The 25,031-nt window shown below is 49.1% G+C and overlaps 1 protein-coding gene across 1 annotated transcript in view; it reads right to left on the bottom strand.

The window, feature by feature from the left end:
* Positions 1 to 24,272, bottom strand: part of LOC140394952 (spindlin-1-like) — a 112,378-nt gene extending 88,106 nt beyond the window's left edge. Inside the window, exon 1 of the mRNA XM_072482171.1 lies at positions 24,191 to 24,272. Within this exon, the coding sequence (XP_072338272.1) occupies positions 24,191 to 24,219 (29 nt within the window). The 5' untranslated portion in view covers positions 24,220 to 24,272. The remainder of the gene's footprint in view (positions 1 to 24,190) is intronic.
* Between the last annotated feature and the right edge of the window lie 759 nt (positions 24,273 to 25,031).

The following is a 25,031-nucleotide window of genomic DNA, read 5'->3' as shown; positions in this document are numbered from 1 at the left end:
CCTATGTCTTCAAATCCAGCGCTCAAAAGTACAAAAAAGTCGGGGAATAAGGTCCAAAAGTCCGACCAGAGCGAGAGCCACCAAATGTGCGACTTACTCCCTCATAGCCGCCACCGGAAGTCCAAAAGGCTATCTCTTGAACATTTGGTGAACTCAGAATTATAAGTGTTTTCAGTAGTGAATGCAAACCTGATGTGCTTCTGTTAAAAGATGTTTCTTCTGGATGTTGTTTGGGAAGTTAATAAGGATTACTTAGTGTTGTGTTCTTTGGGGGTTGTATTTGAATTGATGGTTGCTAAGATGTTCACTGTATGTTTCAAAAAGGTTAACTTGAGTTCATAGAATAAACATTGTTCTGCTTTAAAAAATACTTTTCCATTTCTGCTCTACCACACCTGCAGAGTGGGCCGTGTGCTCCCCATACCACAATCTATCAAAAGTTGTGGGTCAGGTGAACTCCATGCTACATTTTGGGGTTCTCTAAACCCTGGCCCATAACAATAGGGGGCGGCCGGAACATTCAGAGGGAGATATCAGCATCACTCCAGCAGATCCATAGCCGATTGGAGGAGTCCCACAGGCTATAAGCGCAGGAGATGGTGCCGGCAATGAGTGGCACCGAGGCCAACACTGCTAGGGTGGCGATTGCAGTGGAGAGCTTGGTGCACGGCGTCACGTATGAAGGTGTCCAAGGCATCGCTTAGTCGGCCATGGCCAAGAGTCTCGTCAGAATGTCTGCAATGATCTCACCTCTCCAAGCTAAAAAAACAAATTATCTCTGCAGGTTGCAAAGCACATCAACTCCCCAGGGACTAACCCAGTCAAACAACAGTCCATTAGCCCAGACTGAAAAACACATTCCGTTGTCAATTGCACCTTCTGGCTGTTAAAAGCATCCAGGCCCTGCTTTTAACCCATAAATTGCCCAATACTTAGAATCAAACATTCCTCAAGTCTTCTAGTCATCTCAATTTACACTAGCCCATCCCACCAGTGCAGTTTGTGATTGGGTTGGAGGCAAAAAGCAAGTCGCCCATTCCCCAGTAAGTATTATCCCTCGCACTGAGCACCGTGGGCCGGAAAACTGGCGAGGATCACTCCAGACTTCTTCCTTGAAGGTCTGGGGTGATTCTCCGTTTTCCAGGGGGCTAGCAGAGCCCCAGCATGCATCCCGCAGTTCTGGCTGCCGGCGGGGCCCTGCTCGCCAGACCGCGCCAGATGCGCTCATGCGCATGGCGGCCGCAAGCTGGTCCACGCATGCGTGCGGCGGCGGCCCACCTCGGCGCGGGCGCTGCCATGGCAGAGCCCGTGCGGAGGAAGGTAGGTCCCTCCCAGATCACGATGGCCCACCAATCAATGGCCCCCGATCGCGGGCCTGGCCACCACTGAGGTCCCCCCGGAGTCAGATACCCCCGCCACCCCACCAGGACAGCCACCGCGACCGCGGGTCCCAGCTCCCGCCGGGTGGTACCACGAGTAAACCACGCCGGCGGAAGTTCGGCTGGTCGACCGCAGAGAATAGCCGTGGGGGCCTGTTCCAACGGTCTCCGATCGGCGCCGCGTCGACTGCGTGCGGGACTGGCGGGTCAACGGAGAATCGCGGAAGCGCCGGATTTCCGTCGTGAACGGCTATTCTCCGGCCCCGCGCTGGGCGCAATTCCAGCACGGTGGGTCGGAGAATCTAACCCCATCACCAATTTTACCAACTTTTACTAGTGCACCATAGAAAGCATCCTAGCTGGCTGCAACACAGCCTGGTATGGCAGCTGCTCGGCCCAAGACCGCAAGAAACTACAGAGAGTCGTGAACACAACCCAGTCCATCACACGAACCCGCCTCCCATCCATTGACTCTGTCTACCCCTCCCGCTACCTTGGGAAAGCGGGCAGCATAATCAAAGACCCCTCCCACCCGGCTTACTCACTCTTCCAACTTCTTCCATCAGACAGGAGATACAAAAGTCCGTGAACACGCACTAAAAGATTCAAAAACAGCTTCTTCCCCGCTGTTACCAGACTCCAAAACGACCCTCTTATGGACTGATCTGATCTCTTTACTTAGCACAGGGCTAAATCGCTGGCTTTGAAAGCAGACCAAGGCAGGCCAGCAGCACGGTTCAAAGCCATCAGAGCTGCCAAGAGAGAATATCAAACCAAGCTAGAGTCACAGACAGACTCTCGGCGGTTGTGGCAAGGACTAAATAACATAACGGGCTACAAAGCAAAGCCGAACAGTATCTCTGGCAGCAGCGCACCCCTCCCCGATGAACTCAATGCATTCCATGCTCGGTTCGAGCAGGTAACCAACAATCCACTGTCGAGTGCCCCAGCAGCCCATAATTCACCCATACCCACCATCACAGCTTCCGAAGTCAGATTGGCCTTCCTGAAAGTGGACCCTCGGAAGGCGACGGGCCTGGACGGGATCCCTGGTCGTGCACTCAGAGCCTGCGCGCACCAGCTGGCAGAGGTATTCGCGGACATCTTTAACCTATCCCTACTCCACTCCGAGGTCCCCACCTGCTTCAAGAAGACCACCATCATACCGGTACCAACGAAGAACCAGGCAACGTGCCTCAATGACTACCCACCAGTGGCCCTGACTCCAGTCATAATGAAGTGCTTCGAGAGGTTGATCATGAAGCGCATCACCTCCATGCTCCCAGAATGCCTTGATCCACTGCAATTCGCATACCGCTGCAACCGGTCCACATCAGACACCATTTCCCTGGCCCTACACTCTTCCCTAGAGCATCTCGAAAACAAGGACGCCTACATCAGACTCCTATTTATTGACTACAGCTCCGCCTTCAACACCATAATCCCAGCCAAGCTCATATCAAAGCTCCAAAACCTAGGACTTGGCTCCCCACTCTGCAACTGGATCCTCGATTTTCTGACCAACAGACCACAATCAGTAAGAATGAACAACAACACCTCCTCCACAATAGTCCTCAACACCGGCGCCCCGCAAGGCTGCGTACTTAGCCCCCTACTCTACTCCCTGTACACACACGACTGCGTGGCAAAACTTGGTTCCAACTCCATCTACAAGTTTGTTGACGATACGACGATAGTGGGCCAGATCTTGAATAACAACGAGTCCGAATACAGGAGTGAGATAGAGAATCTAGTGGAATGGTGCAGCGACAACAATCTCGCCCTCAATGCCAGCAAAACTAAAGAGCTGGTAATTGACTTCAGGAAGCAAAGTACTGTACACACCCGTCAGCATCAACGGGGCCGAGGTGGAGATGGTTAGCAGTTTCAAATTCCTAGGGGTGCACATCTCCAAAAATCTGTCCTAGTCCACCCACTACCACCAAGAAAGCACAACAGCACCTATACTTCCGCAGGAAACTAAGGAAATTTGGCATGTCCACATAACCCTTGCCAACTTTTACAGATGAACCATAGAAAGCATCCTATTGGGCTGCATCACAGCCTGGTATGGCAACTGCTCGGCCCAGGACCGCAAGAATCTTCAGAGGGTCGTGAACACCGCCCAGTCCATCACACAAACCTGCCTCCCATCCATTGACTCGATCTACACCTCCCGCTGCCTGGGGAAAGCGGGCAGCATAATCAAAGATCCCTCCCACCCGGCTTACTCACTCTTCCAACTTCTTCCATCGGGCAGGAGATACAGAACTCTGAGAACATGCAGGAACAGACTCAAAAAACAGCTTCTTCCCCGCTGTTACCAGACTCCTAAATGACCCTCTTATGGACTGACCTCGTTAACACTACACCCTGTATGCTTCATCCGATGCCGGTGCTTATGTAGTTACATTGTATATGTTGTGTTGCCCTATTATGTATTTTCTTTTATTCCCTTTACTTCTCATGTACTTAATGATCTGTTGAGCTGCTCGCAGAAAAATACTTTTCACTGTACCTCGTCACGTTACAATAAACCAATCTAATCCCTCTAGTCCAGGAGTGATACAGTGAACTGTAAGGTAACCTGGGATCCTGTATGGGTGGTCTATTTGCCTGATAAGCCACTGGGGAGTTACAAAAATTGAAGTGCTTGACCTTGTTATTATTTTCAGTTCTAAAATTCTGTTGCAAGCTTGCTCCACCCCTTCTATCAATGAATCGCCTTTTTCACATCCTTAGAGCATCCAGTCATGCAGCAATGTAAGACAGCATGGCTTCCACTTTAAGAAGAAGATGAGGTCGATGACCAGATCATGTTGGGCCGAACATCACTAACTCCTTTGCTCTTTTTTGATTAGTGCCTGGCCCGCTTAATTGTCCAATTGCTGCTTTCACAATTATTTATGGAAGTTCATTCTCAACTTTAATTTGTGAAGCAGGAAGCTGAATGCTGATGTGCAATTTGTGCAAGTACTTAAAAAATGTCCTCTGCAAGCAAGAGTAAATTCAATGCACACAGTGAAAATTCAAAACAAATGCCTCGTGACCCCGGGTAGAAATCATTAATATCCAAATCTTAGACAGTGACAGGACTGGCCTATGACATGTTTAAACAGCTCTTGTTACTAACCATCTTGAAACCTGTGGGAACATTACCACCTTAACACTTGGAAAAAGCACCAGCCAATATTATTGAGGTCCCAGGTACAGCTAAAATGCTGCTGCCTGAATCCTTGCTCATGTCAACTCCCATTCATCCATCACCTCTACGGAGTTTGCACCGGTTTCCAGTCCAGCAAACTGCTGTCAAAATTGGAATTCTTGTTTTCAAATTTCCCCACTGCCTCATTTTTTGCTGCGATAGTCTCCTCCAACTTTACAAGATCTCTGCAGTGCTCCAATTCTAGCCTCTTGCACAACCCTGACTTCCATCGCTCCATAACTGGCAACCAAGCCTTCAGCTCCCAAACCCTGAAATTCTTTCCCTAATTCTTATTCAATGCTCTCCTGAAAACCTACCCCTTTTGGTCACGGCCTAATATCTCTTGCAGCTCTTTGTCTAATACACCAGATAACACTCCTGTGAAGCACATTGGGATGTTTGCAACAATGAAGGCGCTGTGTAAATGTACGTCAATATTCTTTGTTCAGGGCGGCATGTGGCACAGTGGCTAGCACTGGGACTGCAGCGCTGAGGACCCGGGTTTGAATCCCAGCCCTGGGTCACTGTCCGCGTGGAGTTTGCATATTCTCCCCATGTCTGCGTGGGTTTCACCCCCACAACCCAAAGATGTGCAGGTTAGGAGGATTGGCCACGCTAAATTGCCCCTTAATTGGAGAAAACTTAATTGGGTACTTTAAATGTATTATTTTTAAAAAATATTCTCTGTTCAACTGCCTGTGTTCCGCAAACTGATATCAGGCAACTGATCAGACAAGCTGCTCTATCTGACACGTCTCCAGGTAAAGACCAAGGTCTGCAGTGATACACTTCGCAATTTCCTGTTTGCTGATGACCGTGCAATGTGGCATGGTCTGTTCTCCGACGCATGCGATAACTTCAGTCTTACAATCAGCATGAGCTAAACTGATGTACCATACCATCCCTCTCCAGGAAAGCCCCGTCTCGAGCCCAAGGTTTCAGTCCGCGACCAGGATGTGTCAGCAGTGGAGAAGTTCCCTTATCTCAGCAGCATTCTCTCTCTCTCCCTCTCGCGAGCTGTTTGCATTGACAGATGAGACATAGGCAAGAATTGCCAAAAGAAGTGTAACCTTTGACAGACTTCAGGCATCACTCTTGTGAAAGAAGAGTAGTGGTACAAAATACCACCAGTAGGAGTGGTATTTTTAAGAATAGGCCCGCAATTGCAAAGGTGTTTACAAGTCCATTTGCCCGCACTATTGGTCGATGATGTCAATACATCATGTGATTGAACTTAAAGTGACCTTGTTCCAGCGAGGTACAAACATAAATACACAACACATTCCTCCCCTTTACATTCAAGGTTCCTGTAATGAAACAATAAAACATCAACAATTAACAATCAAGAAGTGGGCGTTTCAGAGGAGCTGATTGCTCTGTGGTTGTCGGCTTTTTCGTGTTGACTACACAACCTCTGGCATTTTTGGTTTAATTTGGACGTTGTCTCAACCGCGGTCATCGCAGTGTTCGGAGGTTGACTCGCCGTTGAAGTGTCCTCAACTGCGGCACCGTCTTCCACGGTTGTTTCCGGTATTGTCAGGTTCTCAGGAATGTCTAGGTCGTCACTTGGTTCAGTTCGTTGCGGACCCTTGGTTGACAGTGCCTCTGGCAAACTAGTTCTAGTTGCTGAAAGTTGATCGAAGTGTGCCTCCTCTACTTGCCATTGCCCCGAGTTTGAAGTCTAGAAGATCAGTCCCGTCTGTGCTGAGACAGTGGCAGGTATCACTGGTGGTAGGGGGGGAAACAGGGCGTTTAGCCCTGTTCTCACAAAAACCTCACTTTGATATTTCCTCTCAACTATTTCTCTTATCTTGGAGGGTTTCAGCGCAACTGACATTTTACCACGAGTAACGCCAGCAGAACTTTCTGTTGCCAAATGTGTTGTATTCCTGTATGTCTTCAGGAGTTAGCTTTGTCAGGGACAGCATGGCGGCGCAGTGGTTAGGTACTACTACCTCACGGCGTCGATAACTCGTCCCCGGGCCGCAGGCCGTGTGGAGTTTGCACATTCTCCCCATGTCTGCGTGGGTCTCAACCCCACAATCCAAAAAAGAATGTGCAGGGTAGGTGGATTGGCCACGCTACGTCGCCCCTTAATTGGCAAAAAAAAAGATATTGGGCACTCTAGATTTATTCATTTTTTTTAAATTTTACAAAGAAATTAGCTTTCTCATTGAAGACAATGATCCTCGCTCACAAGTTACTTTCAAATGAATGCTTCATTGTCTGAACAAACGTTCCAGCCAACCCATTTGACGCAGGATGATAAGGAGTGGCTTGGACGTGTTGGATTTCGCTCTCCTTTCGGTAATTGGTAAATTCTTGCAAAATTAACTATGGCCCATTGTCGCTAACAAGTCGTTCAGAGTAACCGAATCTTGCAAAAATCTCACCCAGTCTTTTTACTATTCTCAGAGGATGCAATAATAATAATAAAGTTTCACAAGTAGGCTCATCATTATAATGGCGACTTCAGGCCATTCGAATGCACATCTACCACAATGAAAAACATTTGTCCTTCGAATGGTCCGGCATAATCCATACAAACTCTTTGCATTGGTCCTTCTGACCATTCCAATGGTTATAATGACAATTGAGGACCTTTGCACAAGCTGAACACATGCCTGCCTTCTCCTCTATTTTCCCATCTCCTTCCTCTTATATCACTTACATTAATGGATTTGAGGACCACCGTCTTGACCAGCCTCTCCAATTCTGTCTTGACCCTAGGACTGATGGCATATGGCATTGATTTTGCCTTTAAGCGTCTTGTTTGGCTTTCGTCCTTAATCTTTAGCTTGATTGGAGATCTCTTCCAGACTTCATTGGAGATCTTTGCCATGCTTCCTAGCTCTCCATTAAAGACCATGGCATGTTTCTTTAAACAATTTGGTAAACGAGCTTCGAACTTCGACAGGAGATTCCCCTCGACCCGGTTTAGCTTTAATCTCCTCAGCCACGTTCTCCCCATTAGGGATGGATGGTTACCATTAACAATGTGCAGGGATTGGGCAGCACGGTGGCGCAGTGGTAGCACTGCAGTCTCACGGCACCGTGGTCCCAGGTTCTATCCCGGCTCCGGGTCATTGTCCGTGTGGAGTTTGCACATTCTCCCCGTGTTTGCGTGGGTTTCGCCCCCACAACCCAAAGATGTGCAGGTAGGTGGATTGAACATGCTAAAATGGCCCCTTAATTGGAAAAAATGAATTGGGTACTCTAAATTTATTTTAAAAACAATGTGCAGGGACGGGGCAGCAAGTGGCGCTGCTGCCTCACGGCGGCGAGGACCCGGGTTCGATCCCAGCCCCTGGTCATTGTCCATGTAGAGTTTGCATATTCTCCCCGTGTTTGCATGCATCTCATCAGATGTGCAGAGTATTTTTTTTTTTTTTAATTTAGAGCACCCAATTATTATTTTTTTCCCCAATTTAGGGGGCAATGTAGCGTGGCCAATCCACCCAACCTGCACACCTTTGGGTTGTGGGGCCGAAACCCACGCAGACACCAGGAGAATGTGACATAGCAATCCAAGCTTCCACACTGCCTTGATCCACTGCAATTAGCATACCACCACACGGACAGTGACCCAGGGCCGGGATTTGAACCCGGGTCCTCAACGCCATAGGCAGCAGTGCTAACCACTGTGCCACGTGCCGCCCATAAGATATGCAGGGTAGGTGGATTGGCCACGCTAAATTGCACCTTATTTGGAATTTTTTTTTGTTATAAACACAAGCCTGCAGTCTGTACGCTTTAGCTGCACATTTACATCGACACGGCCCATTATCGGAACCACGCGTAGGATGTTTAGTGTTACCTTTTGAGGGTTTTACGGTGATACGTCGTATACAACTTCTCTTGGTAAATAGTTTCTGGTATCAACTAAACTGCTGCTCCAGTGTCCACTTCCATTTTCACCAGTTCTTTGTCCAGTAAAGGAGTGAGCCAGTAATGGTTGGCTGTGCCTGCCATGGCCAGTGGGTTCAATGACAGTTCATGTGACTCTGGTCCTTTCTCATGCCCTTTTTGCATCACGTCGATCCTCTTTCCTCCGTTCAGTTTTCCATTTGATACATTTGGTTCTTGCTCTTTATACTTTTCGTTTGGAACTTGTTGTTTCTCTCCCCAACACGCATGTTTGATGTGCTCCTGATGACCACGATTTATTGATTGATTTGATATATTGTCACGTGTCCCAAGGTACAGTGAAAAGTATTGTTCTGCGTACAGTCCATACAGAGCGTTCCATTCATGGAAAAAAACATAGGATGTACATAAATACGCCATGTAAATACACAGACACAGGTATCGGGTGAGCTACAGAATGCAGTACTACTCAGTCGCAAACATGCGTGGAGAGATCAGTTCAGCCCATAAGAGGGTCGGTCATTCAAGAGTCTGGTAACAGCGGGGAAGAAGCTGTTTTTGAACCTGTTGGTGCGTGTTCGCAGATTTTTGCATCTCCTGCCCAATGGAAGAGAAAATAACCCGGGTAGGAGGGGTCTTTGATTATGTTGCCTGCTTTCCCAAGGCAGCGGGAGGTGTAGACAGTCAATGAATGGAAGGCGGGTTTGAGTGATGGACTGGGCTATGTTAATGACTCTCTATAGTTTCTCACGGTCTTGTGCATTGCCATACCAGGCTGTGATAGTTTCTATGCAATTATAAAAATTGGTAAGAGTCAATGTGAGCATGCCAAAGAATATAGGCGCTGTTGTGCTTTCTTGGTTGTAGTGTCGACGTGGGTGGACCAGGAGGAGCCAAGAACTATGTTTTGGAGTTTTGATATGAGCTTGGCTGGGATTCGGGTGTTGAAGGCGGAGCTGTAGTCAATGAATGAGTATGACGTAGGAGTCCTTGTGGCGAGATGCTCCAGGGATGGGTGTAGGGCCAGGGAGATGGCATCTGCTGTGGACCGGTTGTGGCGGTATGCGAATTGCAGTGGAATCAAGGCAATCTGAAAGTTTGGAGTTGATGTATCTCATGAACAACCTCTCGAAGCACTTCGTAATGATAGATGTGCAAATGATAGTTGCCTCAATTCCTGCCTTTTACATCTTTGCATCAGTTGCTTTTGCACATCGATGGCAAATTCCAAACTTATTCCAAACTCAGCCGACATTTTATGGATTCGCGTGCTCGAACTTAATTATTGGGCTTCCTTAATTGGTAATTCCTTGGCGATCAGGATTTCTAAGGCTTTCTTTAGGTTTAAGCTACTTTCTGTTGACAGCATTTTTTGGATAGCTTCGCTTCTTAACCCGAATACTAGTCGGTCTCTAATGGTGTCGTTCAAGACATCTCCAAATTCACAGTATTCAGCTAATTTCTTCAAAGTAGCTACAAACTGTGTGGCTGATTCACCTTCTTGTTGGTTACATTTATGGAATTGGAACCTCTCAGCGATGACCAACAAGTTAGGTGAGAAGTGGCACAGCAATATCGTCACAATCTCATCATCAATTTTTGAACCTGTTTAGACTGTCTGCACCAGACTTTGCAAGAGGTTGAATTCTCCCACCACCTCACACAATCATAGAATTTACAGTGCAGAAGGAGGCCAAGTTGCCTATCGAGTCTGCAAAGGCCCTTGGGAAGAACACGCCTACGCCCACACCTCCACCCATCCCCGTAACCCCACCTAACCTTTTTGGACACCAAGGACAATTTAGCATGGCCAATCCACCTACTGTGGGAGGCAACCAGAGCACCCGGGGAAAACCCACGCAGACACGGGGAGAACGTGTAGACTCCATACAGAAAGTGACCCAAGCCGGTAATCGAATCTGGGACCCTGGAGCTGTGAAGCAACTGTGCTAACCACTGTGCCGCCCTCCACTGTGCTACTGTGCAGCCCTCAACTGTGCTACCGTGCTGCCACAATGTATTCAGGAAAGCGGGGACAACAATATCTGCCACAATTTTATTTGCTTGGACAAAATAATCAAATCTTTCAGTCTATGACCTCCACTGCTCAGCGTGCTCATCATACAGTTCCACAGCATCAAACGTTCCCACCACTTTTACTGTGGAAAGGGCTTGCATAAGCACGATGCACCATGAACTCTTCCAGCACCACCTTGCTTATTTTTTCAAACATAGTACCCCCCCCACCCACCCGAGTTCAGCCTGTTGCCTTCTGCGTTTTGAAACACCCCCAGCTCTAAACTATTGTTGCAGGCTCTTTGCTAATCACAGTGCTCCCTGTACTGTCCCAGATCATTCTGGGCAGAGCACATGGCTGATGTTGTATCCTCCAAAATCTACATTTAAATTTTGGTTCATCCGATGTCTGCTACCAATATTTGGCCCCCCTCTGCTGCCAGCCTTGGTGCAGTGACGTTTTTATCAATATTTTGGTTTACTTCTCCAGGTTTGTACCAGCGTGGCTACGACCAACTCGCCGCCAGTTTTCTTTCTGGTATTTTTTCAGGTAGGTTTGTCGACCACGATGGTACAAAGAAACAAGAGCTTTAGTGGAAAGGTGTTTGCTGCACAGGCTGTTAGAATAAGCTGCCCGTTAACCCGCGCAAATGGCTGATGATGTCACAATACATCACGTGATGGGACTCTTGTGAACTTGTTTCAACCAGGAAACATGAACACACGCCAGTCTGCATACCAAACTGAAAATCTATGGCGCCCACTTGCCCACTTTGCTCAACACATGCAATACTGTGTGCACTTGTACCATGCCAAGATGCTCAACCACTTTAGCTTGTGCTGCCTTTGGCAACTTCTGAAGATCAGACGTCAGGACGATATACAGACAGTGAGGTGCTCACCCGAGCTGATATGGCAAGTGCTCACCCCGCACTGAAACCATTGCAACTGAGTTGGGCTGGTCACGTGATGCCTGACACTCACTTACCAAAGCGAATCTTCTACGGAGGACTTGAGTCTGAGGTGCAGTGTCAAGGCAGTCAATGGAAATGCTACGAGGGCATCCTGAAGGTTTTACTTGGGTTCTTTGATGTTCATTTGAGTGTCCTGGCAGTAGCTCGCCCAGGACCACGACACCCGACATGTCAAAATAAAATTCAGTGCGGGCACGGTGGCACAGTGGTTAGCACTGCTGCCTCACGGCGCTGAGGTCCCAGGTTCGGCCCCGGCTCTGGATTACTGCCCGTGTGGAGTTTGCACATTCTCCCCGTGTTTGCGTGGGTTTCGCCCCCACAATCCAAAGATGTACAGGGTAGGTGGATTGGCCACGCTAAATTGCCCCTTAATTGGAAAAAAGGAATTGGGTACTCTAAATTAATAAAAAAATATAAAATACAGCGTGACCTCCTTCGAAAGCAAGGCAAAGAGAAAATGCAAGGAGAGAGAATCCCCATCCAGCAACTCAACCAAAACTCAAAAGCCTGCAGCATTCTGTCCCATTTGTAGCAAAACCTTCAAGGTGCAAATCAGCCTTAGCAATCCCTTCATACCATTGGAACCCTACCAAACATCCAAGATGATGAGCATGGTCATCCTCGCCTCGAGCGACAAACAAAAAACATCAGACAAGACAATAAATGAGTCGGTATATTGAACTCGACGCTTGTGCCTGGAGGTGGGTAAGGGAACGGCTTGGGGTGGGAGGGGGGATAAGAAAGCATTTCCATCCTGACAGCTACAAGAAGATGCATGCACACATCAACTGAGGCCACGATTATGCCTGCTGTACCCCATTGCCAGTGCTTACGAGGTACAACTCCGCTGCACAGTATCCAAGAGTCGCCAGGACCGGTGAAACTAAATCCCAGCAGCAATTAGCATCTTGACAACAGTAGGAATGTGAGATGAGGACATCACGGTGGCACAGTGGTTAGCACTGCTGCCTCACGGCGCCGAGGCCCTGGCTCGATCCCGGCCCCTGTCCACTTGAATTTCCATTCTCCCCCTGTCTGCGTGGGTCTCGCCCCACACTTCCCAAAAAGATGTGCAGGGTAGGTGGATTGGCTACGCCAAATTGCCCCTTAATTGGAAAACAAAAAGAATTGGGTACTCTAAATTTATTTTTTTAAAAGGCAAGTGAGAGGATGAAAACCAATCAGTTTGGTGAAGTACTAAACATCCCAGAAATAAAGCACGAGACATCCAAAGTGACTCAATTAATAATTTTCTTTTGAAGTGCAGTCAAAAAGTTGCAATTTCAGGAAGCCACATTTCACACAGGATAGACAGCAATGGGATAAATGACCAGACAAGCTGTTTAAATTTTGTTGGTTGAGGGATATATTGGCCATGATACAGAGACAATTGCCCTGTTCTTCTTCAAGTAGACAGGAAAGAAAGGTGGTTTAAAAACCCCACTGAAATACCAGCATTAAACTCCACAAGATACATGTTCTCAACTTCAAAAGGTAAAGAATGCACATTTTACTCAAACCGCATACTGGTGCAAATGCCTTTAATCCTAAAATTGCCAGGAATTTAGAAGGTTAAGGTTAAGAAGAACCAATTTCTTGATTGAAGTCTTCAAGACATTAAGGGGAACAAACAGGGTAGATAAGAAAGAAACTATTTCTGCCGGTTGAGAAGTCAAAGGGTCAGAGTCTAAAAATTAGAGCCAGACCTTTTCGGAGTGAAACACGTAAAGGCTGATAGAAGTTTGGAACTCTTTCACGAACAGCAATTGTACTAGATACGGATACTGCCATGCCATGGGCAGCACTGTTGCTTCACAGCCCTAGGGACCTGGGTTCGATTCCCGGCTTGGGTCACTGTCTGTGTGGAACATAGAACATAGAACAATACAGCGCAGTACAGGCCCTTCGGCCCACGATGTTGCACCGAAACAAAAGCCATCTAACCTACACTATACCATTATCATCCATATGTTTATCCAATAAACTTTTAAATGCCCTCAATGTTGGCGAGTTCACCACTGTAGCAGGTAGGGCATTCCACGACCTCACTACTCTTTGCGTAAAGAACCTACCCCTGACCTCTGTCCTATATCTATTACCCCTCAGTTTAAGGCTATGTCCCCTCGTGCTAGCCATTTCCATCCGCGGGAGAAGGCTCTCACTGTCCACCCTATCTAACCCTCTGATCATTTTGTATGCCTCTATTAAGTCTCCTCTTAACCTTCTTCTCTCTAACGAAAACAACCTCAAGTCCATCAGCCTTTCCTCATAAGATTTTCCCTCCATACCAGGCAACATCCTGGTAAATCTCCTCTGCACCCGTTCCAAAGCCTCCACGTCCTTCCTATAATGCGGTGACCAGAACTGTACGCAATACTCCAAATGCGGCCGTACCAGAGTTCTGTACAGCTGCAACATGACCTCCTGACTCCGGAACTCAATCCCTCTCCCAATAAAGGCCAACACTCCATAGGCCTTCTTCACCACCCTATCAACCTGGGTGGCAACTTTCAGGGATCTATGTACATGGACACCTAGATCCTTCTGCTCATCCACACTTTCAATAACTTTTCCATTAGCCAAATATTCCACATTCCTGTTTTTCCTTCCAAAGTGAATCACCTCACACTTCTCTACATTAAACTCCATTTGCCACCATTTGGAGTCTGCAAGTTCTTCCCATGTCTGCGTAGGTTTCCTCCGGGTGCTCCGGTTTCCTCCCACAAGTCCCGAAAGACGTGCTTGTTTGGTGAATTGGACATTCTAAATTCTCCCTCAGTGTACCCGAACAGGCGCCAGAGTGTGGCGACCAGGGGATTTTCACAGTAACTCCATTGCAGTGTTAATGTAAGCCTACTTGAGACGCTAATAAAGATTATGGTTATAAATTTAGATTTGAGACATGTAGGTTTTGTTAACTAGAGGTATTAAGGGATATGGACAAAAGAAGGTATGTGGAATTTGGTGATAGATTAGCCAAACTTTCACTGAAACATGGCAGCAGGGTGGTGCAGTGGTTACACTACTGCCCGACAGCGGCAAGGACCCGGGTTCGATCCCGACCCACTGTCCTTGTGGAGTTTGCACATTCTCCCCGTGTCTGCCCACAACCCAAAGATGTGCCTGGTAGGTGGACTAGCCACGCTAAATTGCCCCTTAATTTAAAAAAACAATCTCACTGAAATGACAGATCAGCCTCGAGGGGCTAAATGGTACACTGAAACACTTGTCTTTGTGTAAATAGTTCATGAAAAAGAATGATTTGGTTTTACGGTTACTGTTGAACTGGAATTTAGTTTCCTTGCCCGCTCTGTACCTTGTGTCCTCTGAATTCAAAAGTTGGTCAAACTAATAATTCAAGCATCACGCTTGGGGCGGCCCATTTCGCAGGAGGCGGTGTGGAGTGAGTCTCTCCGGAGAGTGAATGCGACATCACCCGACGCAAGGTTAAGGTTGGTGCAACTCAAAGTGGTGCTCAGAGCGCATCTCACCAAGGTCAGAATTAGTCTTTTTTTTGGGAGGGGGTTGAGAAGAGGTACTCGAGGGGGCCTGCAAACCATACGTACACGTTCAGGTCCAGCCCCAAGTTGGCGGGATTTGGGGGCCTTTTTCTTTTTAAAAACACCATCTCGGCAATTCTAAATGTGGATTTGGAGTCCTGCCCAATGGTAGCGATGTTTGGGGCGTCAGACCAGCTGGAACTGAGGACTGGGGTGATGGCTTTTGCTTCATTGCTGGCTTGGCGATGGCTTCTGCTGGTTTGGGGACAGTCGACATCGCCCAGTGCCGCGACATGGCTAGGTGATTTAATGGCACTCCTGTATCTCGGTGAGGGTTAAGTTCACAGTGAGAGGAGCAACTGAGGAGTTATATTGGAGATGGTATCCGTTTATGTTGCATTTTAAGGATCTGCTCACTGTTAGTTTGGGGGGGGGAGATCTATTGAGGTGGGAATGTTGTAAGGGTTGGGGGAGGGGGGGTCTGTTTTTGGCCAGTTGGAGTCTGTTGAGGGTGTTGATACAGTGTTTGTTGTTTTGATTTATATTTCAAATATTTTGTATAAAATGTTTTTAAAAAACTAATTCATAGTATTCACAGCATTTACAGTGCAGTAGGAGGCCATTTGGCCCATCGAGTTTGCCCCGGTTCTTGGAAAGAACACGCTACCTAAGCCCACACCTCCACCCTATCCCCACACCTCTACCCTATACCCGTAACCCCACCTAACCTTTTTTTGGGGGACACTAAGGGCAATTTAGCATAGCTAATCCACCTAACCTGCACATTTGGACTGTGGGAAGAAACCGGAGCACCCAGAGTGATATGCCATCAATTAAAACGGAGAACGCAGAGAGAGTTAACTATGGCTTTAACTGACTTACAACAGAGCTGGCAGCGTGCCCCAGAATGAGGCAGCGTGAGAGGTCGGCAGCTTATATACCCAGGCCCTAGGGGGAGGAGCTACGGGCAGAGCCAAAACCGTACAACATGTAATATAGTGGCAATACTGTACAACACGTAATACTGTGGCAGCACAATACAACACAGTGGTTTCACCACATTCACCCCCTGTTTAAAAAATAAAGTCCGGCGGGGGTAAAGTGAACAAGTTGCATCAGAGATTGAGTCTGACGGGGGCTTTGATTGTCCGCCGTGACCGCCTCAGTTCCGGCTGTGGTGTGGGTATCGTAGTCGGCTGAAGCGTTGAGGCCTGCGTGTCCGGGAGCAAGACAGCTTCTGTGTTCTCAGGCGGGTGGGCAGCAATGGGGGAAGGAGGTATAGGGTCGGGTCGAGTAGTAGTAGAGGAGGAGGAATAGAGTTGGGAGTGCCGGTGACAGTCGCTGGGGAACCTGCGGGTGCCAAATCCCGAAGGGAATCTGCGTCCTCACGCCAGTCATGGTGAGCCACGTAGGCGTACTGGGGATTAGCATGGAGAAGGACCCTCTCTACCAGAGGACCCGACTTATGAGTCTTCACATGTCGTCGGAGGAGGACGGGCCCTGGAAACGTCAGCCAGGTCGGGAGCAAGACCCCTGAGGTAGACCTTCTGGGGAAGGCAAACATCCTCTCGTGGGGGGTCACATTAGTAGCGGTGCAGAGAAGCGACCGGATGGATTGGAGCACACTGGGAAGGACCTCCTGCCAGCGGGAGACCTCTAGACCGTAGGGCAAGAAGGACGGCCTTCCAGACCGTCGGGTTCTCCCTCTCCACCTGTCCGTTCCCCCGGGGATTGTAGCTGGTAGTCCTGCTTGAGGCGATGCCCTTGCTAAGCAGGAACTGACGCAGCTCATCACTCATGAAGGAGGAACCCCGATCACCGTGGACGTAAGTGGGGAAACCTAACAAGGTGAAGACACTGCTCAGGGCCTTGATGACTGTGGCAGAGGTCATGTCTGGGAATGGGATGGCGAAAGGGAAACGTGATTACTCGTCAAGGATGTTGAGGAAGTACACGTTACGGTCAGTGGAGGGGAGGTGCCCTTTGAAATCAATGCTGAGGCGTTCAAAGGGGCGTGAGGCCTTTACCAGGCGTGCTCTGTCTAACCGATACAAGTGTGGTTTGCACTCCGCTCAGACCTGGCAGTCCCTGGTCATGGTCCTGACCTCCTCGATGGAGTAAGGCAGGTTGCGGACCTTGATATAATGGAAAAGCCGGGTGACCCCCGGGTGACAGAGGTCATTGTGGAGGGCCCACAGTTGGTCTACTTGTGCGCTAGCACAAGCACCGCGGGAAATGGCATCTGGGGGCTCATTAAGCTTCCCAGGACGATACTGGATATCATAGTTGTAGGTGGAGAGTTTGATCCTCCACCTCAATATCTTATCGTTCTTGATCTTGCCCTGCTGAGTGTCACCGAACATGAAGGCAACTGACCGTTGGTCAGTGAGGAGAGTAAATCGCCTGCCGGACAGGTAATGCCTCCAATATCCCACAGCTTCGACAATGGCTTGGGCTTCCTTTTCGACGGAGGAGTGCCGAATTTCTGAAGCCTGGAGGGTACGGGAGAAGAAAGCCACAAGCCTTCCTGCCTGGTTGAGGGTAGCGGCCAGGGCAAAGTCAGACACATCGCATTCTACCTGGAACGGGATGGATTCATCCACAGCGTGCATCGTGGCCGTGGCAATATTCGCCTTGATGCAGTCGTAGGCCAGGCGAGCCTCAGCCGTTAGGGGAAAAACGGTGGATTTGATGAGTGGGCGGGCCTTGTCCGCATAATTGGGGACCCACTGGGCATAGTACGAAAAGAACCCCAGGCATCTATTCAGGACCTTGGGGCAGTGGGGGGGAGCATGTGGTCGGGGTCAGGCCCTTGGACGCCGTTTTCCACGACGTAGCCAAGAATGGCTAGTCGGGTTGTGCGGAAAACGCATTTCTCCTTATTGTATGTCAGATTAAGGAGCTGGGCAGCTTGGAGGAATTTCTTGAGTTTAGCGTCGTGGTCCTGCTGATTACGGCTGCAGATGGTGACATTATCTAGATACGGGAGCGTGGCCCGCAGCCCGTACTGGTCAACCATTCGGTCCATCTGAGGAATTGAACTAAAGGAAAGAGCATTAGACTGGGATGACCAGTTAGAATAGTGCATTGTGGACATTAATTCGGGTTGCAAGGAATGAACAAAGAGATGGGCAAAGCATGGCGAGAGGGGGAGGGGTGGCTATCAGGACTGGCTCTTTGCACAAAGGATGCTACAAAGAATGCTGGGAGGCAGAGGCCCAGAGGAAGGAAAGGAATGTGCAATGAGCCTATCAGAATCAGTGGCAGTTAGATTATATGACCAGGTCAAGGAAAGGGCCTATTGAAATCTTGTATTAGTGTATCTGGAACTTGATACTGCATGAATGTATATGAGGCCACATGTGTTGCCTCCCTTTGCCTCACTCGCTTAGGGAGCTTCAAGAGACATGGGTCTCCTGCCTTCATCAGAGGGAGTGTAAGCTTGCAAGATATTTGAAATAAACTAAAGGAATTTCTAAATCCGAACTCAGCTTTTGATTGAGACCATACTGGACAGAAAGAACTCAATTTTTTCACATCGCTCACTGGAAGACCGAGACCCCATTGGTGACGCCGAAGGGAACCCGGGGAAAGTGGTAGAGGCGGCCAGCTGCCTCGAAGTGGGAGTGGTGGTATGCGGACTCCAGGTCCACGGTGGAGAAGACCCAGTACTGCGCAATCTGATTGACCATGTCAGATATGCGTGGGAGGAGGTACGCATCGTGCTGCGTGTGCCGGTTGATCGTCTGACTGTAGTCGATGACCATCCGATGCTTCTCCCAAGTCTTGACGACCACCACTTGAGCTCTCCAGGGGCCGTTACTGGCCTCTATGATCCCTTCCCGCAGGAGCCACTGAACCTCCGACCTGATGAAGGTCATGTCCCGAACACCGTGTATCGTCTGCTCTTAGTGGCGACGGGCTTACAGTCTGGGGTGAGGTTGGCGAAGAGCGAGGGAGGGGCGACCTTAAGGGTTGAGAGGCTAAAGAGGCTACAGACGGTGAGTGGGGCAGGGGTCCATCGAACTTCAGGGTGATACTCTGGAGGTTGCACTGGAAGTCGAGACCCAGAAGAACTTCCGCGCAGAGGTGTGGGAGGACGTCGAGCCTAAAATTTTTGAAATCTACGCCCCGTGTCGTGAGAGTCACGACACAGTACCCACGGATTTGCAAGGTATGCGACCCAGATGCCAGGCAGATTCTCTGGGCTGCGGGTAAAACGGGAAGGGAGTAGCGCCGTACCGTGTCTGGGTGTATGAAGATGTCTGTGCTCCAGGAGTCAAAAAGGCAGGCCGTCTCGCGGCCGTTGATCCAGACCGCCATCATAGATTTTGCGAGGTGATGAGTCCGAGACTGGTCTAGGGTGATTGAGGCGGCCATGGGGCAGCGGGCTGACTTCGGGCAGCGAGAGGGCCGGTCGAGAGTAGCAGAGGCCAGCTGACGGAAAGGCGAGCCGGGGATCCAGGAGGTGGTCCAGGTGGACTTCGAAAATGGCGTCGGAGATGCAGCGGTGGACTTCAAAAAATGGCGGAGATGCGGTGGTGGACTTCAAAAATGGCGCTGGAGATGCGGCGGTGGACTCCAAAAATGGCGCTGGAGATGCGGCGGTGGACTCCAAAAATGGCGTCGGAGATGCGGCGGCGGACTTCAAAAATGGCGTTGGAGATGCGGCGGCGGACTTCAAAAATGGCGTTGAAGATGATGCCCACGAAGGTGCTGCATGGTCAGAGGCATAGGCACCCATGTTACGGAAGGCCAGCTCCAGCGATTCAGCAAGCTGCACCGTTTCCCGGAGGTTGAGTGTCACCCTCTCTAGCAGGTGCTGGCGAACGCAGTGAGTCAATGCCAGCAACATAGGTGCCCCGGATCAGAAGTTCGGTGTGCTTAGTAGCCGACACGGCCTCGCAGTTGCAGGCCCCGCCGAGCACCCGGAAAACAGGCAGAAATTCTGCCCGCGACTCTCCAGGGCGCTGACACCGCGTGGCGAGGAGGTGCCTGGCAAACAGTCCATTAACCCGTTTCACATACCGTCCTTTCAAGAGGTTAATGGTTTCATCAAACGAGGCCGCATCCCGGAAGATGAGAAAAATTTGCGGACTCACTCGGGAGATGAGGACTCGCAGCTTGTGCTCCTCGGTGACGGAGACAGAATTGATGAAAGATTCTAGACAGCGTAGCCAGTGTGCGAAGATGACATCGGCGTCGGCTGATTGGGGGTCTATCTGCAGGAGGTCCGGTTTGAGGCCCTGATCCATGTTAAACAGCTCTTTAATTTAATGTAAGTCAATTAAATTGATATGCCATCAATTAAGACGGAGAACACAGAGTGAATTAAACTATGGCTTTCATTGACTTACAACAGAGCTGGCAGCATGCCCCAGGATGAGGCAGTGAGAGAGGTTGGCAGCTTATATACCCAGGCCCGAGGGGGAGGAGCCACGGGGCGAGCCAAAACCGTACATGTAATATAGTGGCAATACTGTACAACACGTAATGCTGTGGCAGCACAATACAACACAGTGGTTTCACCACACAGAGGAAACCCACGGAGAACGTGCAGACTCCACATAGACACAGTGACCCAAGCCGGGAATAAAACCTGGGAGCCTGGAGCTGTGAAGCAACAATGCTAACCACTGTGCTACCGTGCTGCCCCATATATATTTTTTAAGTTTGGCGCAGCATGGTGCCTAGCACTGCTGCCTCACCATGCCAGGGCCCCAGGTTCAATTCCAACCTTGGGTGACTTGCGGAGATTCCACGTTTTCCCTATGTCTCGGTGGGTTACCTCCCACAATCCAAAGATGTGCAGGTTAGTTGGATTGGCCACGCTAAATTGCCGCTTGGTGTCCAAAAGGCCAGGTGGGGTTACTGGGATAGAATGGGGCATGGGCCTAGGTAGTTGTCATGATATCCATATTAGCATATCAGGTAGTTGGACCAACCAACACACAAACATCGCAGCCAATCACCAGTGAGAGCACACGCACTATAAAACAGGGAACACCACAGTTCCCGCTCATTCTACCAGGAGATAGCTCAGAGCACAGAGCTCACAGCGCGCCACTCAGACAGACACCATGTGCCGAGTGCCTCACCAAGATAGTGAAAGGGCTGAGTCCACAGGTTAGCTGGTGAAGCACAAACCTCAGCCAGCAGTTATTAGTTATTATTGTACAAGACAATAAAACAGAGTTGTACCATCTACAACCGTGTTGGTTCATTTGCGTATCAGAACACCCAACACGACAGTAGTGTGCTCTTTCGGAGGGTCGTTGCAGACTGGATGGGCCAAATAACCTCCTTCTGTGTTGTACTGATTCTATGATTCCCCATTCCCAGTATTATTTACACCACTGAATCATTTATCCTGCAGTGCATAGCTGCACCTCTAGCAATAACTCTAATATATGATTAACTTCCAATGCTGCAGGGCAGCACGGTGGCTCAGTGGTTAGCACTGCAGTCTCACGGCACCGAGGTCCCAGGTGCGATCCCGGCTTTGGGTCACTGTCCGTGTGGAGTTTGCACATTCTCCTCGTGTTTGTGTGGGTTTCGCCCCCACAACCCAAAGATGTGCAAGGCAGGTGGATTGAACATGCTATATTGCCCCTAATTGGAAAAAATGAATTGGGTACTCTAAATTTATTTTTTTTAAACTTCCAATACTGCACCGGACATACAAAATAACGATGGAAACAAAAATAGAATCATAGAATTTACAGTGCAGACGGAGGCCATTCGGCTCATCAAGTCTGCACCGACCCTTGGAAAGAGCATCCTGCTCAAGCACACACCTCCTCCACCCCCATCACCTTAACCCAGTAACCCCAATTAACCTTTTTGGCAAGGCTGTTTAGCACAGGGATAAATCGCTGGCTTTGAAAGCAGACCAAGGCAGGCCAGCAGCACGGTTCAATTCCCGTAACAGCCTCCCCGAACAGGCGCCGGAATGTGGCGACTAGCGGCTTTTCACAGTAACTTCATTTGAAGCCTACTCGTGACAATATGCGATTTTCATTTCATTTCATTTAAGGGCAATTTAGCATGACCAAACCACCTAACACACACATCTTTGGACTGTGGGAGGAAACCAGAGCACCCGGAGGAAACCCACGCACACACGGGGAGACCGTGCAGGCGCCACACAGACACTGACCCAAGCCGGGAATCGAACCTGGGACCCTGGAGATGTGAAGCAACTGTGCTAACCACTATGATACCGTGCTACCTCCAATACTCCCATTCGCTTTGGACTACGGTGCAACAGTTTAGCTTTATGCCTTTATAAAGAGCGGCACAGTGGTTAGCACTGATGCCTCATGGCACCGAGGACCCGGGTTTGATCCCGGCCCAGGGCCACTGTCCGTGTCGAGTTTGCACATTCTACCTGTGCCTGCTTGGGTCTCACCCCCACGTGGCCTGCACGGTAGCATTGTGGATAGCACAACTGCTTCACAGCTCCAGGGTCCCAGGTTTGATTCTGGCTTGGGTCACTGTCTGTGCGGAGTCTGCATATCCTCCCCGTGTGGTGCGTGGGTTTCCTCCGGGTGCTCCGCTTTCCTCCCACAGTCCAAAGATGTGCAGGTTAGGTGGATTGGCCATGATAAATTGCCCTTAGTGTCCAAAATTGCCCTTAATGTTGGGTGGGGTTACTGGGTTATGGGGATAGGGTGGAGGTGTTGACCTTGGGTAGGGTGCTCTTTCCAAGAGCAGGTGCAGACTCGATGGGCCGAATGGCCTCCTTCTGCACTGTAAATTCTATGATTCTAACCAAAAGATGGATGGATTGGCCACACTAAATGACGTTTAATTGGGTACTCCAAAAATTTTTTAAAAACTTTTATGCCTTTATATTATTCCCCAATCCTAATGTTTGACATAGAAAGTAATGACGGGGGGGGGGGGGGGGGGGGAGGAATGGGTGATCAAATACAGTGCAGACCTGCAAAGTGTGAAACTGGTGCTAATAATCCATTTGAAATGCGTCCACTCAGCGTCACCGTCACCATGGTGAAGGGAGCCAAGGATTCCGCCAGAGATTACTTTTTCCAACCCCAACGACGCCAGTGGAAAAGCAGCATTACAGGGTACAGACTGTAACGAATGCACCCCTCCCTCCCCCACACATCCCCCAATAAAAGGGGGCAAGGACACACATGCACGATTGGAAAATTCTGCACAAGACGCCCTCTTGCAAAAGAAGCACCAACTTTAGCTGTTTTTTCCTTCCCCCACCGTGCGTTGCAGGAGTCTCCGCCTTGTAACAAAAGCCACTGTGCAGCTACAAAAACAGGCCTATCTCCATGATGCAACTGCATTCAGCCCATCCATTTATTTTAAAAAAGGAGCAACACTCCTGACCAAGTCCACACATATTGCATTGTCCCCTCCCCACCTTCACAACAATACTGAGACACAGAGGCCCCAAGTGAATGGGGAGGGAGGACACACATGGCATTCCATCAGCAGCAATTGTGGCTTTTGTGAACATGAGTCAGGGGGACTGGCCCACAGACAGAGACGTGGGTTTGGCCCGACTTCCATTACACGACGCATTTCCTCAAACAATAAGGCCGCCTTTTACAGGGTGAAGGGACGGGACACATTTATAACACTTATTTTTAGTTAAAGACACAGAAAAGAAGGCCAGACGCAAGAAAATCACGTGAAAGGGAAAAAAAAGGAGAGAGAGCACTGCACCAAGAGGCGTCCGCAAATACACGCTGGCACCAGATAGCAACTGTATCTGGGGGGGGGGGGGGGAAAGAGGGAAGCCAAGGAGAAACTAGTCACAATCCGACACAATGTTTCTTTTCCATTCACCATTTCGAACACGAACTAAAATTGTTACCGAAAAGAGCAACAATGTTTCCCCGACGTTCTCCTCCTCAGGATTTGCGACAATCCCTTTTATTTTCATGAAAAATCTTCATATTTTTGTGTCCCCCCCCCTCTCAACAACATGAAGCTCGGAGGAGCGAGAGAGGGGGGGGGGCGGAACATTGACATGAAGGAAGCAGCCACAAAGGCCAGACATTTTGGAAGTTAACATCTTTCACTCACACACACACACACACACACACACACACAACCCCCCCCCCCCCCCTCAAATGTTTTTTTTTCTCAACCTTAAGAGGTTTGCAATTTTTGTTTTCACCAGTCGAATGGTCTCGGTGCATTCAACAACGTGCAAAGATGAGGAAGAAAGTGTGAAATGGAAGGGAGAGAATTGCAATTTATTTTTACCTGCAGTTTCTGACGCTGCCCTCACGCATTCATTTTTGCTAGCGCAGAAAAAAAAGCCACCCAGAACCCCGGGGGCTGGCGGGGACGGGAAGCGGCAGTGCGCAGACGCGGGGGAGGGGGCGCCCGGCACGCCGGGAATTGTAGTCCACATTGCCCATCTCTCCATGCCCAACTCATCAAAGTAGCCTGGCTCGCCTCTGGGGATGAGGGACTTCCAAGTTCTTATTGGGGAGATGGGAGCTAGCTGGATTCTCCAGACAGCAGAGCAGGTTAAGGCAAGATTTGAGCAGAGGCGTTGGAAATCCAGGCCGATAAATCAAAGCAAAATACTGCAGAAAATCTGAAATAAGAAAAGAAAATGTTTTGGAAAAACTCAGCAGGTCCAGCAGCATCCGTGGAGAGAGAAACGGGGGTTAACATTCTGAGTCCAGTATGACTCTTCGACAGAACTGAAGAATTCCTACTCCGACTTTCATTTCTACCCCCACTTCAGTTCTGAAGAAGAGCCAGGCGAACTCAAAACGTTAATAATAATAGCTTATTGTCACAAGTAGGCTTCAATGAAGTTACTGTGAAAAGCCCCTCGTCGCCACATTTCGGCACCTGTTCAGGGAGGCCAGCACAGGAATTGAACCTGCGCTGCTGCTTGTTCAGCATGACAAGCCAGCTATTTAGTCCACTGTGCTAAATTAGCCCCTATGTTTTTAACCCAAAACGCAGTGCAACAAGTTATATTTATATAGCACCCTTAACGTAATGAATGTATTAACTATGTTTTTCTCTTCGCAGATGCTGCAAGACTTGCTGAGTTTATCCAGGATTTTCTGTTTCTGTCAATATT

The sequence above is a fragment of the Scyliorhinus torazame genome, chromosome 18 (genome assembly GCF_047496885.1).
Source record: "Scyliorhinus torazame isolate Kashiwa2021f chromosome 18, sScyTor2.1, whole genome shotgun sequence".
Classification (NCBI taxonomy): Eukaryota; Metazoa; Chordata; class Chondrichthyes; order Carcharhiniformes; family Scyliorhinidae; genus Scyliorhinus; species Scyliorhinus torazame.
Note: the sequence above shows the minus strand (reverse complement) of the source record. Positions and strands in the feature narration are given on the sequence as shown.